General features: G+C 39.3%; 1 protein-coding gene across 1 annotated transcript; it reads right to left on the bottom strand.

The window, feature by feature from the left end:
- Positions 1-250: 250 nt before the first annotated feature.
- DLD (dihydrolipoamide dehydrogenase) lies at positions 251-16,019 on the bottom strand. Its single transcript, XM_069801852.1, has 14 exons — positions 15,872-16,019; positions 14,757-14,832; positions 13,865-13,944; positions 10,668-10,736; positions 8,170-8,239; positions 7,696-7,796; positions 7,209-7,352; positions 6,943-7,044; positions 5,589-5,779; positions 4,015-4,185; positions 3,425-3,614; positions 2,897-3,034; positions 1,374-1,463; positions 251-1,267 (listed from the first exon to the last, which is right to left on the bottom strand). Exons 1-14 carry the CDS (start codon positions 15,908-15,910, stop codon positions 1,202-1,204), a joined length of 1,527 nt encoding a protein of 508 aa, XP_069657953.1. The 5' UTR covers positions 15,911-16,019; the 3' UTR covers positions 251-1,201.
- Between the last annotated feature and the right edge of the window lie 912 nt (positions 16,020-16,931).

The following is a 16,931-nucleotide window of genomic DNA, read 5'->3' as shown; positions in this document are numbered from 1 at the left end:
CCAGCAGATAATAAGGTTTTCTGCAAGGCAGAAGAGCCTGACAAAAAAAAAAAAAGAGAAAAAAAAAAAGAAGCAGCACCCTGCAAAACAAAACTTAAAATAAGCTACTGAAATTGGGCACATTCCATATACATCTTGGGGCTTTTCCCAAGATGCCATTTGTTTGTAAGTTTCTTCATGTATTCGACAACCTAGACACTAAAAGGAGTAACAGGGCCTACCAGCAAACAAACCCAAGACGACCCTCCAGCCATGTTAAATATTTATTAAGCTCTCTTGCTACAGAAGAGACAGAAAGAGAGCACAAAATAGAAAACAGAAGAAGAGAAGAAAGTATGTCTTAATTGTGTGGAGAGCTGATACTGCAGCCCTTATGTGTGGAAGGTGCAGAATAACCCTCATGTCATAGCACTTAACAGCAAGTGCTGCTTCACTACCCAGTTTCAGTCTTTCAAGTTTAAGAGAATTGGACAATGGAAGCTTTAAAAACAAAAAATATTTAAGTTGCAGTAAGATTAATTTTTCTTCAGTCTCACTTCTCTATCAGCCCTTGATTTTTCCCCTGATGAGTTTTCAATATGAAAACATGACGTGGAGAATCACACACACACAGAGTAGTTTTCTCTTTAAAAAGTCAATATAGTTTTAATTGATCTATACAAGACCCTCTCCTCCCAGCATCCTAACACTACTAGGTCAAAACAAGTTTTGGTACTTGTATGTAAGAAGTAGGTTAAATACTAAAGTTAATCCTTTCAAAAGGAAACACATTTTTGTGCGGAACTGACAGTGGCATTTTAAGTGCCAGCAGCATTATAAGTGCCAGCATTCAACTGGTTTAGTCTATCACTACTTCAAATAAGAAAAACACCAGGTATGCTGGACACTTATCCAGAGTTTTGACCAGCACACCTGATAATCCCATGCAGCAGCGAAATGTTTGGTTTTGAAAGAGAGGAGTTCTGTGAGGCTGTTTTTCTGCAACATTCATCATGTAAATAAACATGTAATTTTAACTATTTGATTTACAGAGACTGGACAATTCCACTTGTTCCAAACTCTAATTGTTTAAATATTTGATGTTTAAAATGAAGAGATTCACTTAGTTCGTTCCTAAAATCCTCAGACTCAGCCTTCCATAAGGGCCCACAGTCCATTTTCAGAGATGTACTATACACGTACAAAGATCTGCTCTTTCATTTTAGAAGTTGATAGCTTTGCCAAAAGATGCTGCTAGGTTTGCTTCCCTGAAGGCTTCTGACACTGTCTGTAGAGAGCAAACACAAAAAGGTACAAGTCATTAATAGTCACATGTAATTACAGCATACCTGTGTAACCCTGGTGTTCAACAGTCTGTTTAGAAAAAAACCTACTGGATGGGCATGGCAAACTCTGGCTACATCTTCGCATGATGCTCCATATTCCATAGCAAGGGCAGCTTCATTAACCATTTCACCAGCACCCTGTAAATTTAATGGTATTTGTAATTAGCACAAATCTTTATGCAGTTGCCCACGTTCTCCTGAATCAGTAACAGCTTGTAAATAAGCATCTTTTGCTAAAAAAAAAAAAAAAAGAAGAGTTGTATTATAACTAGCAATTCAGCTGTGTTCTAATGTAAGTAGTTAATCTATTTGGTGACTGCTCAAGCCTGGCATAAATCTAAACATAATTCTTAATGAGAGTATTTGTTCTCTCATTGCTGAGAGTTGTGCAAAATCTGGGCATTTTTCCACTACAAGATACTGGTCAGATAATACCCACATTCTCAAAGCTACAGTATACATTATCACTGCTGAAACCTCCCCAAAACTTCCAGTGCCCTCTTAGAAAGTCAAATAGATAACTAGATAAACAAAAGCATGTTACTACATCTGCACCCTCATTTTTTTTTGTTGTATTTATGTGCATTTACTCAGAGAACCTTTGAGGAGTCAAATATAGTGAAATCTCCTGTTACATTTTTAGCATTCAGATACACAATCGTAAGATCTTCCCCCAGCCCCTTCCCAATGAAGAAAATTAGTCTATCTCACACCAATAAACTAAAGTTGTGCTTCCTTTAAGGCATGTTGATTTTTAAATGACTGGCATTATGAGAGAAAATAACTAGCGTAACATCTTATTATTCCTATAAGAAATTACGAGAATCAGATTCAGAAACAAAAAGCCTATCCACTAGTGTTGACAGTATATCCGTTCATAGGAATAAAGTTTCCTTCCCAGGAAAACAGAGAGCAGTTTTAGTGTTCTTACTCTTAAAAGAAAGCTGTATACAAAGATGCATGAAGTGTTTCTGCATAAATCTTTAGAAAAAAAATTATTTAAAAGCTAAGAAACAAAATAGAGAAGGTCTAACTTTGGAACGTGTGGAATAGGAAAATTATACTTTTCCCAAATAGAAATTTCTGATTTCTCATCTTTACAAAGGATTTTTAATCCAATTTCCATAAGTTACCGACCCCAGATTTGGTGACTGTAGCATTAGGTTACTAGCTTAGCTGAAGTCTGAAGTTCAGAGAGGTGAAAAGAAAACACCAATGAAAAAGCCACAGTCTGTTCAGCTCCCTCAACTTCCAGAACTTGAGTCAACAATTTCTGCTGTTCTCTCAAGTATTTGGCAGTATTCATTAAAAAAAAAAAAAGTCAGAGAAACCTATTAACCCTAGCAATTCTAGGGAGAAAAAAAAATGCTGGGTCTAACAACAAACAGAAAAGTTGGAAGGACGGTGGGTCTGCAGAACATACAGTAAATAAAAATTACTATGGTAGACTCAAATCTTCCTTCTTTTTACAAGCACCACTTCTCCTAACTTGCCAACTACTTTGCGACTGTGCAACACTAAATAAAAGACCCTTACAAGGCGAAGACAACAGGGCAATTTACAATACTTACTGCGCCTAAAATGTGAGCACCCAACATCCTGTCTGTTGATTTTTGACTAAGTATCTTCACCATGCCATCTGTGTCAGCATTTGTCTTTGCTCTACTGTTCGCAGCAAATGGAAATTTCCCGATTTTGTATTCTATACCCTACAAAACAGGTATGTGTTACTGAGTTAATGACCAACACAACAATGTAACCATATAGACAATTTGATAAGTACAAGAACAGAAGCAAAAAAGACACACATGACACACAGAGCAATGCATAAGAACAACCACCAAAAGGGGCATAAGGGGGTATTAAAAAAAGATTAATTAGCAAATGAACAATATTAACTTCACAGGATAAAAAACATTAAAGAAAACTGTGACCCTCAGGAGAGTGGCATGCAGGAGAAGATCACTCAGTCATACACCCCAAGCAATAAATTCAGATGCAGAAATTCTCCTGGAAAAAGTAGCTAGATAAACTACTAGACAATGAAACCACGCCCAAGATAGAAAAACAGTTTTGTCTGAGAAGAAAACAAACAGTACCTCTTCTTTCAGCTGTTCCTCTGATTTGCCAACCCAGGCTACTTCAGGGTGAGTGTATATCACAGAGGGTACGCAGTTATAGTCAATGTGAACTGCTCCCCCAGCCATCCCTTCTACACAAAGAATGCCTTCATCCTCAGCTTTGTGGGCCAGCATAGGTCCAGCAACTACATCACCAATAGCATAGATGCTATCAGACCAATGAAACAGAATAAGACACTGTTTTAAAAACATCCTAGCACACCTAGGCTACCTTATATAATAGTCAGTTTGAAACATGTTACTGAAAACTCTAATAAACACAAATTAAAATACTAAATTTCAAAATAAATACAAAGTACAAGAGAGCAGTTTCCACAGAATGACCACACTTCAAGAAGTACTAGTAACATGAAATACAGTGACTTTTAAACTACAAAACTTCAAAAGTTGACTAAAAATCTTCAGCTCCTGAAATACAGAAATCTTAAGTTTTCCTTTCAGAAAAGAAAGCTATATTCTGCAAATAAAAAAAAAAGGTGCTTTAATAGGTTAAACTTTTAAAAATAAGAGTTCTGCTTAAAAAAAGTAAAATATTTAGTCTTACTTACTTTGGAATTTTGGTTTGGAATCTGTTATTGACTGGGATTCTCCCCCTCTTATCAAGCTCAATTCCAATATCCTCAAGACCTAGATTTTTTGTAAAAGGACGTCTACCGATGCAAACTAGGAGCACATCACAAGTTATTACTTCTGCCTTGCCACCAGCAGCAGCTTCAACACTATAGAAAAGTAAGCAGCAAAAATGCTAAGCTGTAAACTTTCAGCATTATATTTCTCTGACTAGTAACTAATATAATCCAGATGGTGACCTACTGGCTGGATCTGGCATCCAAAACACTTGCATTCAGCCTGCCCCACTCTTCTTCCTTGCAAGGGTTGAGGAGTAGAAGATGGAGGAAGGGACAATAACTCTTACTACATTTGTTAACAACTCTTAGATACAGAAATTCAGGCTATATATCCACTAGCAAGTAGCATGACCTGATAGGATCAAATCTGTACAGCAAAATCGACATCCAAACTATATATATTTTGCAGTGGGGTAGGGCCATGTATTCTGAGCAAGCTTTCTTCTGGCCCAAGAACCAAACACCTGTTAGCAGCTGCCCTGCATCAGGTGCATCCCTCAAGTGCGTCTTTGTGTTTAATTGCACCCAGAACAAGTTCAGTTCACGTGCTCTGAGAGTGCAAGAACCAAAGCATGGTAAGTGAGCGTAAGTAGCAAGTGTATTTCAAAAGCATACTCCTGAAACAAAATGAAACTCTAAATGTAAAAACAGACTACAGAAGAGCTCTAACCAGCATCAGCGTGGGACATAAAGAAGCCCAAATCTAGTGTTTCCTTGTCGGTGGGGTGTGTACTGCCACATCTAGGACCTTTACAGTGGAGGAGGACAGACTATCCTGAGCTACAGCAATACAGCAAATACAAGTCACCATATTAAGATTCCTGTGAAAAAAACATTTAAGCTTACTTTTGTTAAGTAACATGAAGCTTTTTTCTTAAAACTCAAGCTACAGTTTCTGCATAGAGAATACATTAACAAGAAAAAAGAAGTATACGTATAGACTTTTACAAAGCAAATTTGTTTTATATGTTTCTATAATAGCTATTCATCTCTAAGTCTTCAAAGGGCTTGACCATGGCCATTAAGAGACACTCTGGGGTAGTTTCATTTATTTCTGCTCAAAAGCAATAAAACCTCTGCTATGCTTCTTTTGAGGCAAGAGGAGGTATGGACAAAATAGCCCTTCCAGTAAGCAGTCAAGAATTAATGGCCTGAAAATGACTGTATGAACAATCATGATATTTATGTTAATTATACCAGAAGCAAAGATCTTCCATGAAAAGAATGATTTAGGGTTCTGTTTTTATTACTGATCGCACTATAGCAACACTGGTTTTATACTAGCACGCCTTCACCTCAAGTCAACAGAACCTCTCCTGTATAAGCAATCTAGGATTCGGACCCAAAATTACAAGCTCTGTAGGTTACAATACAGGATAAAAATTATCCTATCCTGTTTAAAAAAAAAAATCAGATTGTATTTTTAAATAGGTTTGATGGATTGGGAGGAAGAATATATATGGCACTCCTTTAGTTTTATGTTAAACACTTACGCTACATCGATTTTTCCATCTGGTTTCTTGGTAGCACCAGTAACTTTGGTGTTCAGTTTAAACTTAAGTCCCTGTTTCTGAAGAATACGTTGGAAGTTTTTAGAGATCTCCATGTCAATTCCCATTCCACCAACATGGCCCATGAACTCAACCGCTGTCACATCTGCACCAAGGCGCTGCCAAACTGAACCCTGCAGTCACAACAATATAGGTAAAGTTTTTGAAAAGCAAACTTCAGATTTCTTTACTATAATTTTTACCACAAACTGTAAACTTTTCAAAAGCAGGACAACACATAACAGCAAACTGATTAGTTTTTACAAATGTTACAGTGTAGAATAAAACAATTCCAACTTTCCCCAGCCTTTCCACAAAAAATGGATTTATCACTGCTTGCTTGCATACCCAAAACTTTAATGATTGAATTCATGGAATTAAGCTTTTGAAGAAATAGCTAACAAAATAATTAAGTATAAATTAGGTATGTTTTAGGTTATAGGTATAGAAAAATTAAAAAATCAAAGAATCAAATAGCTCAGAAAACCCAAAGGAAATTGCTTGTGGTGTTCCAATACCACTACAAACTACATCAAGACAATACCACATTAAGGCAATATTATGCAATAAAATGGAACCACTGCTGCTTCTGTGTGTATTTATGACCATAACCACTATCATCAGCTTCACCAACAAAACCCATATACACCCTATTTACCTGCAGTTACCCACATCCATCCAACACTAATTCACTGCGCTTATTCTTTCCCTGCTTAACAGTCAGCAGGCTAAGCAACCACTAAGCAGATGTGCAAATTTTCAAGCAGTTGCAAGACCAGCAAATATACATTCTTTTTGAAACACGTAGGTACGAGGCAAGAGGACTCAGACCAAGATGAACTATAAAGTCTCCACTCCTTTGGTTGTTAGATAGAATGTGTGCAATTGTATCACATAAAAATTTCTTGGGATTAACTCTGACACACAAGAATTTATCCTGGCTTAAAATGAACTTCCCTTAAAAAAGGAAGTTCTCATCTGTACAAAGAGCAGGTACAAACCTCAGCAAAAGTTAACACCCACCCCCACCAAAAAAGCCCTGTATGTGAGGCCCTGTATGTTCCTCTCATTTCTCTGCTTAGCTAACCAGCTGCAGGAGTACTGATCCTACAAACACTTACCACAGCTTTTCTGGTAGAAAAGGGAGTTAGCAGCCTATGAAGTCTGAACAGTTTCATTACAACTCACTCAACCAAACATCTGCTAAACTACAGCAACACAATCAAACATAACACACAAAAAAATAACACCCTGTTCCTTTTAAATTAAAGGCCAAGTGGTTTAAATATCCTCTCACCAGTTCCACACCAATGACTCCTGCACCAATGACAACCATCTTTTCAGGAACTTTTTTCAGTGACAGCGCACCAGTGGATGACACGATATTATCTTCATCAATCTAATGACAAAGAAATCCACAAAGGGAGGTTTACAATGTCTTTTATAGGTTATATATAAAACACACAGATGGTGAAGTGCAATCAGATGAAAAAATTATTACACATTAAATTATGTGAATATAACACATTGAAAAAGAGTACCATTAAGATTTCAAATACATACAGTTATTCCAGGGAAGGGAGCAACTTCTGAGCCTGTGGCTATAAGTATGTTCTTTGTATTGATAACTTGTGTGCTGCCATCTTCTTTGGTTGCAGTGACTTGGTTTTTGCCAGTTATTTTTCCAAACCCAGGTACATGTACAACCTTTAGTAATCAGAACACAGTAAATTCAGATTCAAATTACTTTTATATAAGAAGTTAGGCTACACTTAATCTGAATCTCACTAATGCTTTAGGGAAGCTGCTAACACGTACCTTTACATCACCCTTGAGTACAAATCACAAAGTAATTGTATACTATTCTTTTAAGTAGATTAAGAATGAAGGAACTGTTAATTTAAAAATTTCCTAGAAGAGAAGCATTCAGATTCTGCCCTTGCCAAGTCAGTCACTCGAATTAATTTATGTGGCAAGAATATGAAAAAGTAAAAAGAAATTCAGATCAGAAAAAATTATGGATATACCTCAGTATATAATCCAAACTAACCTTGTTTTGTTTAAATAAATGAGCAATTCCACCTGTTAAGGCCTTCACTGCACCACTCTTCTGTTCCATCATCTTCTCTAGATTCAAACGGATTCCTGTAACTAAAATTAAAAAACAACAACTTTCTGTCAAGCATTGCAGTGTTTTTATTTAAAGGAGCTAACCTAATCACAATTAACAGTTCTGACATAGTAAGATGTGTTGAATGGCCCTACTAAATGCTAAAGGTTACATTCAACAACTGTTATGTTAAACAGTATTACACTTTTCAAATATAACTTATCTATCCATGATTCAGCGTTCAAGGAGCAGATACATGTCAGTAACCTTCCAACTGACAGATAAAGGATATTATTTAGAAGTTTAAAGTTTTCTGACCAGAAAACTATAGTAGTCAGATCTGAATGATTAAATTTCTTGTTGATGGAAACCATTTATGTTAACAGGCACTGACTAGTTGCTCTTCACACTCACTTTCAATTCCTCTATTAGCGAAATCTTTTCCATGGGCCAAGTGATACAGATGCGAGTTGTTCAGCAAGGCCTAAAATACACAGAAATGTGCATTGGGACATACATTCACAACTGAATTATTTATTATATTATCGGGGAAAAAAAATCTGATGTTATTTGCAAAACATTCTCACTATTAAGAAAAAGCCTGACACATACGTATTTGAAAAGGTGTATTTCAAACACAGAAATTGTACACAGTAGCCCTTACTGAAGTGTTTTATAGTTACATATTTAACATAAAAATAGGAAACCATTAAATTCACAGCTATCCTTTTTGCTCATTTCACCAGAGAAATTGGAAACGACTCCATGGGGATTAAAAAAAAAAAAATAATAGTAAAACTTTAATTAAAGGAAAGAAAGATGATTCTGACTGACTCATAGGAGAATTTCCTTATTACCTCAGACAAGACATTGCTTGTCAACAAAGAGGATACTGAAAAACTGGATGAGAAAAATCTATACTGAAATCCCTGTTAAAGTTTTAGCCTGTGTAGACATATGTGAGTTAAATTTTGTAGCTGAGTTGTGTGTGGAAGTTACTACAACTGCACAGCTAGTTGAGCTGAAGCTAGGTGGCTTGGAGCTATCTCAGGTCACTGGACATGCAGAATTCAAAGATAAAACTAGAATATTTTTTATAAGGATGTCTATAAATCAGCAGCTTGAAATACAGAACCTCTATAACTGTATTTTTATTAGAAATAGCATTATAGTTAGGGAGGGTTCTTGGTAAAAAAAATCCTGTCTTTCACTATAGCCATTCCAAACATGAAATTATCAGTATCTTTGCGAGAAGGATAACAGTGCAAGACTGCACAGACTGAAGTCTAAAGCAGGCACAGTAAAAGATTCAAAGCACATTTTGAGATACGTGCCTTATATACACATGATTGAGTAAAACTAATACTGTCAGGATAAGATAATTCCATTTAATTCCATTTTTATGAATAAGTCTTACCAACTCTCTTTAAAATTCATTTGCTCACGTAACTGTCACAACCCTGAATCTCTAACATCCAACATTAAAGACGCAGCCATCGCTTAAGACTTCAGCAATTAGGAAGGAAAAAAAATTCCATGTACAATGTATTATTTTGGGTGGCTTTTGGAAAGGAATATTTGAATAATTTGTTACTGCCTCAGCGTATGCAGCCTACGTATCCACTTCTTAAATCACCATACAAAAAAATTCTGGATAGCATCCAAGTTTAGCCTTGAGTTCAGAAGTATTTTCAGAAGACCTTCAAAGGATTAGGGAAAAAAAAAAAAAGACTCAAGAGGTTAGTTAGATCCTAGCAGAGTTCCAAACTTTTGAAGTAACACTGTGTTGATTGACATCTCATTTTTGAGTTTTGCTTCAGTATATTAAGATATTCTGAACTTCATCAGAACTATTACTAAAATGTTTAGGAAAATTAATATATAATTTTTAAAACTTTGTATTTAATACATACTGTATTTTCTCCTACCATGCTAATGGAACCTCTCTGAGTAAACAGATTAGAAATAGCAATACAGTCAGGAGGGATCTTGGTAAGAATATTATGTCTGTTACTATAGCCATTACAAACCTGGCATTTCCAGTGTCTTCCTTCACCTGCTACGTGCTGATGAGGCAGACTCCTTTCATCTAGCAATAGCACTGTTCTTACAAGGCCCTAGTTCTGAAATTACTTAAAACTGGATTGACAACATCAAATATTAGGTTCTTCTTAATTTCTTCTTACTTCTCCTTTCTTTCAGAGTGCATGCCTTTTCTTTTCCCGCCTGCACTACTCCACACAAGCACTACCAGCCCCACCCTCCAGGCCATCTTTTGGGGCTGGTGAGAATACTAGTTTAGCTCAGATGAATATTTTGAGAGCTAATCAACTAGGTTCTTTCTACAGTCAATGGAGAGAGACAGCTCTCTTCAGAGCATGGTGCATCCAACCAAAATGAGAGTTCATGGTTTTTCAGGGGTGCCTCTCTTCCTCTAATTTAGATTTACTTTCTCTACCTCTAGTGACACAGTTCAGCATTCCTTTAATGTAAGAACATAATCTTCGACAAAACTACAGGTTTATTTTGAACAAACTGATATGAGGCAATCAAGAACTTCACACAGTACAAGAGATACAACCATCTGAAACAGTAGTCATTACTGGTTACAACACAGACTCTCACTCAGAGTGAGAAGATACATCTCTATGTACCTCTGTCACCCTCTTCCTCTCTCTCATCTGGGAAAGCCCACAAAACAGAGTTTGCAAACAAAACATTTCTGGTGAGCAAATAAAATTATAACCCTTTGTGTTACTTATATTTATTTGGATCCTCAGCTCATTTGCCTTACAATTTCAATTTTTAAAGAAAGTACATCAACCTTGAGAAACCCCTTCTTAACCTTTTCCCAAGTGATGTATACAATATCTGTTGTTTTAATGAAGTTAAGACAAACTATGTACACTTACCTTGGATGGAATACATCCAACATTCAAACAGGTTCCACCTAACGTTGCATTTTTTTCTACACAGACAGTCTGAAGAAAAAGAAGAGGTGGGAGGGAAAGAATTTTTTAGCAAGACTATGCTACCATTTCCTTACAGGATATCTCACAAATTAGAATTAATGACAAAGACCAGGCATTTATCTAGTAAATCTTCCTCTACAGATGTCTCATTAACTTCATTCCTAGATTTATTTTGAGGCTCAGATTTCTCCTCCCTCTTTTTTTTTCCTAACTTAAAACCCACAAAATGGCTCTTCACAACAAAATTCTCTACCAGAAGACAGCCACATTCCCCACCGCACCATTTATCCTTTCATACAAGTTTAAGTGCTGTTCTTCTACTTCAAAAATCCACAAAGTTGCCTCAATTAAATACAACACTCAGTTCTGTGAAAGATGTTCCCCTTACAATTAAAAAAAGAAAACCAAACCAACCCTGCAAAAAGCAGAAAATGTGTATCATGCACAAGATTCCTAAAAGCAAGTAATCGCAAGCAAACAAGAGATAAATGAACCAGCACAGGTTAAAATTGCATGGAGCAATCTTTTCTTTAAAGAAAACAAAACAGGACAACACCCCCAAACCACAAACATTTCCCTCTCTAAACACACTATCCTGCAGGACCCATTGATATAAAGCTGTGCCAATACCTATAAAGAAAGAAAAAATAAAAATCAAGTAAAGCAAAACCAAGCAAAAATAAGGTCAATACCAGCAGAGAAGGAAAATATATCATCTCCTCCTCATCAACTTGCCAACATCAAAGTGCGCAAAGGAAAAAACCAACTGACAAAACTTCAAGTAAAAATAGATCACTTGGGGAGGCTGGGGGGAAGAGAGAATCATAAACCTTTTTTACAGAAGCAAAAGAATTGGCATTCCTTCTTTGCAAGGTGCACACATGTTCAAAATAATAGTTCCTTGGTTTATACTCTAAGAGCTCCAGTCTTCTGAAAAGTGACTGCGCAGGTGAAAGCATTTTATTATTTCTTTAAATTGCTGCTTTTGTGCTAATGTAGAGGTGATGGTGACATAAAGAACAGAATTCACCATATCAAATCACAGAAACAGAGACATGCTGATCCCCTGTCTACCCTTCCTCCTGGTTTAAGCACATGAATGCATGAAAAATGAACCAAGGGCTTTAAAAGCTGCACTATGGATCAAACAGCACCAGACTGCTCCTACATTTACCCAGTAAGGAGGTTCTGCCTCATCCACTTTTACATCAACTTCACCAACAAGGCCAAGCAAAGCTGTTGAAAAGCCAATGTCCAGAGAACATTGTTGACAGTAACGTGGGATGCTGTGGTGGTGATACAAGGACTTAACCCTTGTGCTAGCAGACAGAGCACTAAAATTGAAGGTTAAAGTTCAGTAATTCAGTAGAGCACACTCAGGTCCTTCCATGGATGGTGTAACTATAGCATCTATCTTTTTGCTAGTCTCACAAAAAGATCTTACATTCCTCAAGGACAGCGTAAACATTATGTTTATTCAGTGCTACAGGTGACACATGCGAGCACGTCCAAGTACTTTGCCCACTCCAACTAGCTGTGAAGCAGTATAACAAAATTACTTCTTGCTATGATGAAAACCAGAATCCAGGGCACTTTTTAACCTCCTTGTATACGGTATCCTATTGTTAATCACAGATATGAAGGGCCTGAGGACAGCGTTGCTCCAAGAAAAGTAGGCATACAGCCACAAAAAATAGCTTTAGAATAAACAAACATGAACTTACGTGGCAAAAGGCCTCAATCTCAGTTAAAACCTGTAGCACTAAGCACCTGTTTTCTCAGGTACTAACAGCTCAGTAACAACATACATCTAAAAGCAAGATTATTTATTAAGACAAAGTAAGTCATGAACACGGATAAAGGCAACTCAATTATCTGCACTAGGTCACAGGTAGATGTAAAGCTTCTTAATGGAATCTCAAACATTTATATGTACAGTTACACATTAGAAGGCTGAAAGATACCCAAAAAGACACCACTGAAACCCAGTTGTGGGAGTAATGACCAATGAGGGACAACACTCAGAATTACAGAAAAGTTTAGGATGAAGGGACCTCCTCTGGGGGCCATCTAGTCAAACCTCCTGCTCCAGACACAGGCAATGTCAAAGATGTATCAGGTGGCTCAGGACTTCCTGCAGCCAAGTTCAGAAAATATCCAAGGATGAAGACTACACACTATCTGGGCCCCCATTCCAGTGCATTCATCAACAGGAGTTCCTGTCCTTACCAGGTGGTCTAATCAACTCCTTTTTGTCATGAAGTCCAGCTGTCATTCAGAAGCACTGGGACATATCAGCCAGCAGGAACATGCTCAAGACTGCTAGCACCGCCTTCTCAGATTTCAAAATAATTAAGAGAAGAATAGTGCAGTGCCAAGAGATTAAGTTGGTCTCATGTTAAGGAGTGAAAGCAAAAAAATATCCTGCTGAGGTCATACCCATTATTTTAATAAATTTAGAAAATCTGAAATGCATTATGCACATACAACTCTCACAATACTCAATTAAATGACACATTATTAGTACACATCAGATAAAAGTGGCCCCTTTCAAAAGGCCTTCAAAGACAACGGACAGAACAACAGATGAACATAAATAAATGTAAAATTAGATACTACAGTATTTCTACAGACATATTTTTGCCTCTAAAATTCTTACCTGGCAATGGAATTCCTCTACTCACATTCAAAAAGCACATCAGTTGAATACTGTTTTTTCCTCTTTTGAGTTCCCTGTCTGTTCTTCAAGACAGTTCTTCAGTGGCCTTTTTGTCACTATCTTTTTTTTTTCCCCACCCTGCCCTTTTTTTTGTTGGGAGAAAAATTCCTTCCTAGCATTATTTTCCCACTTTCTCTTCCATAAGAGTATAAGCCCACTTCAATTATCACTTCCAACCAAAAGCAAGCTGTCCTGAGCAGCTCTGTCAGTAGCAGGGCTATAGACAGTAATACCTTCACATTTCCATTTCAACTTCTGTGTAATCTGGGTAAGCAAGGTAAAGAAAGATTACCAACATGTCAACAGCGTCTGGTGGCCCAAGATGTGACAAAAGAATTTCAGTTTTTCAGTATCACACAAACACCTTTCAAGTTCATCTGGATGAATATTCTGCTATCAGAGTGAGGTCTCATCTTACCTTAAATCCAAGCTGAGCTGCTTTGATAGCAGCAACATACCCTCCAGGACCAGAGCCAATAACTGTGACATCGGCATCAACTGAAACAGAGAATATTTGCATTATTTTTGTTTCCACAATTAAAATTTTACTGCAGGAGTATCAGTTTATCATTTCTGAAATAATTCATGTTTGAAAATATGTATTTTTTTAAAAAAGCAAAATAGCTATTAAAAATGATGCAACTTAATAAACTAGGTTTAGATAAGTAAATTACACCTCACATCTGAAAGTAACTTTCTGGACAAAGGGAAAAGTTGTGTGGAGGTATTCACTCTGCAATAAAAACAGCCAGTCTTAAATTTTACAGGGAAAAATAATGTAAAATGAAGTGAAGAAACTGACTTCTGTCTGACCCATCCCTCTTGCTATAAATCCTTTAGGAACTTAACCCAAGATGTCTGGATAGTTTACTACAACATTTTTCCAACATAGCTTCAATTAATGTTTAGTGCAAAAGATAAATGCTTACCGAATGCCATAAGATCAGTAGTTTATAAGGAGAAAATATGGCTGATATAGATATCTGTGCAACCCCTATTGATTACGAATGCAGCAGAAGCAGTGAACTTTGTACCTAATTCATATCTTGTAACCACAGTCTCCTTTGGAATAATAATTACCATCACTGTTCTTATGTTATATAAAGTTCAACTTTTATTTATAGCTTTTGCTTGATAACAAATAAAGCAAATAAGCCATTATTTTTCATCTAAATCTCCATGCTGATGTGGATTCCACTGTCACCTGCAAGACTGATTTGAGTTTGAAGCACTGCTTTGGTGGGGTTTTTTTGGGGGGTGGGGGGGTGGCTTGGGTTTCTTGTCCAAACAAATTCCTCACAGTTAATTACCTTGATCAGCATAGGTCCTTTGTGACACTGCACAAATTCCCTGCAGACCATGATGAATTCGATCAAAATGGCTTCTCTAGAAAGGGAAAAAAACTTAGTTTTAAAAGTTGAAGTCCACCCTTGAAGAAAAATAAGCATTCAGCCACACAGGCGAACACACAGTTACAGTCGCCAGTTAACCAAAACAGGAGCAACGCGACTGAGGCAGACACGGAGGGCGCTGACTGGAACAAGAGGTAGAATTCCCTCTGCCATTTACCTGCTCTGCAACCTCAGCCGATCCTTATACCCGTTTTCACGTCAGCCTCGCCTAAGGCTGCCTCTAACTACTCAACTTTCAACCCTTCGCACGGGGCTCTCAAACCACTTAATGACAATAAATTAGACGCCCACAGGAGCTGACGAAGAGTCTTGTTCTATAGCCATCCCCTTCGGCCACTTCCTATGAACAGGCAACATCTCTGAGGCGGTTCTGGAGAGCGAGATTTTTTAACTGTAATGGGGCAGCACAGCGCAAGCACCTGACGGCCCGGTCGCCCTGTGACTGGAGCACAGGATGCTCCCGAAAGTGTTCCTGACGCCCCCGCTGCTGCCCAAAAGGCGGGAAGGGACGCGCTGACAGCCGCCGCTTTCCACGGCCACAGAGGCGTCGCGTCCGTCCCCGCTCCCGGCTCCGCCCGGCCGCTCCCTCCGGCTGGGGCCTCCCGCGGCCCGTGGCACCCCTCCTCCGCCCTCGGCAGGTCCAGCGCCCAGGTACCCGGCAGCAGGGAGGAGAGCCCGAGCCCAGCCCTCCCGGGGCGGCCTGACGCCCGCCCGGGGCCAGGCGACACCGCCGGCACCGTGTCACCTCAGCCGCGCCGAGGCCGCGCTGGGCGGGGAGCGACTCCCCTCCCCAGCGAGAGAGGCGAAAGCAGAGAAGGGGGGGAAGCGCAGCCAAGCCCCGCGCCCGCCCCAGGGCGCCTGCTCCGGCTCCGCCCGCCCTCACGCCCGCTCCCGGCGAAGGAGGGGGGGGGGGGGGCGGGCGTCAGGAAATCCCGGGCCCGAGCTCCCAAGCGCGGCGCGGCTCGGCTCCCCCCGCCCGCCCCGCGGCAGCGCCGTCCGTGGCGGCGCCGTACCCGAGCGAGCGCGCAGGAGACGCGTCCCCAGCGCTGCATGTCCGCCGCTCTCGGCCTGCGCCCCGCTGCCGCCGCTCCAAGGACTCCGCGGACGCGCGCAGGCGCAGTGGGCCGGGGCGGGGAGCGGCGGCCGGGCGGCGGGAGGAGCGGGCGCCGCCGAGCGACGAGGCCCCCTGGCGGAGGCGGCCGCCCGGTACAGCGCGGAGGGCGGGGCGGGGCCTGAGGGGCCGGGGCGGGGACATGCAGATGAGGCTCTTACAGCGGCAGGGCGCTCCCGGGGCGGGTCCGCCCCGCCCCGCGTAGCCTTGCCCGGCGCTAAATGAGTATTCAGGTCAAGCAAAGCAGCTCACAAGCCCACATCTAATGAATCGAAATAAAATTTGGGAACAGGCGGAGAAAGTCAAAATGCTTCATTTTTCAGAATGGAACCTCCTTCATCTCAATGACAGTGAAACGTACATAAATTCAATTTTAAAATACTCAATAGGATAAAAATCTAAGATATTTCATTTTCGAAAGGATTTCAAGTGACTTGGAATAATTGCTTTCAATTTATTTAATCAGGAAAAAAAAGCGAACTAGAGTACTGAGACATTTTTATAATTGACACAGTTTAATTTAATGCTATTTACATTCTTCCAGACTATTTGTTCTCTAGAACAAAGGGTGCATGCCCCACGGTCCTCTGCTATTTGCACTTCAGCAGACCAGTATTTGAAAAACCTAAATTCTTCATCACCTCTGGCGGAACAGCAACAGGCCAAGACCATTTTCCTTCTACGCTGAATTCCACCTGGCTTAGAACATGTGCAATATCCTGTTCAATTTATGCTAAAAACATCTAAATGTGGCTTTAGGTAAGTAATATGCAAGATAGTTCATAATACGGATTACCCATCTTGCCCAAAAATGAAAATATTTTCTGTGAAAAAGAGTTCTCAAGTTTTCTGGACTTTCTAATTTCTTGCATAAAATCAAGATTTCCATCAGGTGGCAGTGTTCTGTTATTTTCCATACAGAGAAGCACATCACTGAGCACAAATCTTGGAGATCCCTTAGA

The sequence above is a fragment of the Haliaeetus albicilla genome, chromosome 14 (genome assembly GCF_947461875.1).
Source record: "Haliaeetus albicilla chromosome 14, bHalAlb1.1, whole genome shotgun sequence".
Classification (NCBI taxonomy): domain Eukaryota; kingdom Metazoa; phylum Chordata; class Aves; order Accipitriformes; family Accipitridae; genus Haliaeetus; species Haliaeetus albicilla.
The sequence above is the reverse complement of the archived record's forward strand: the minus strand, read 5'-3'. Positions and strand labels throughout refer to the sequence as shown.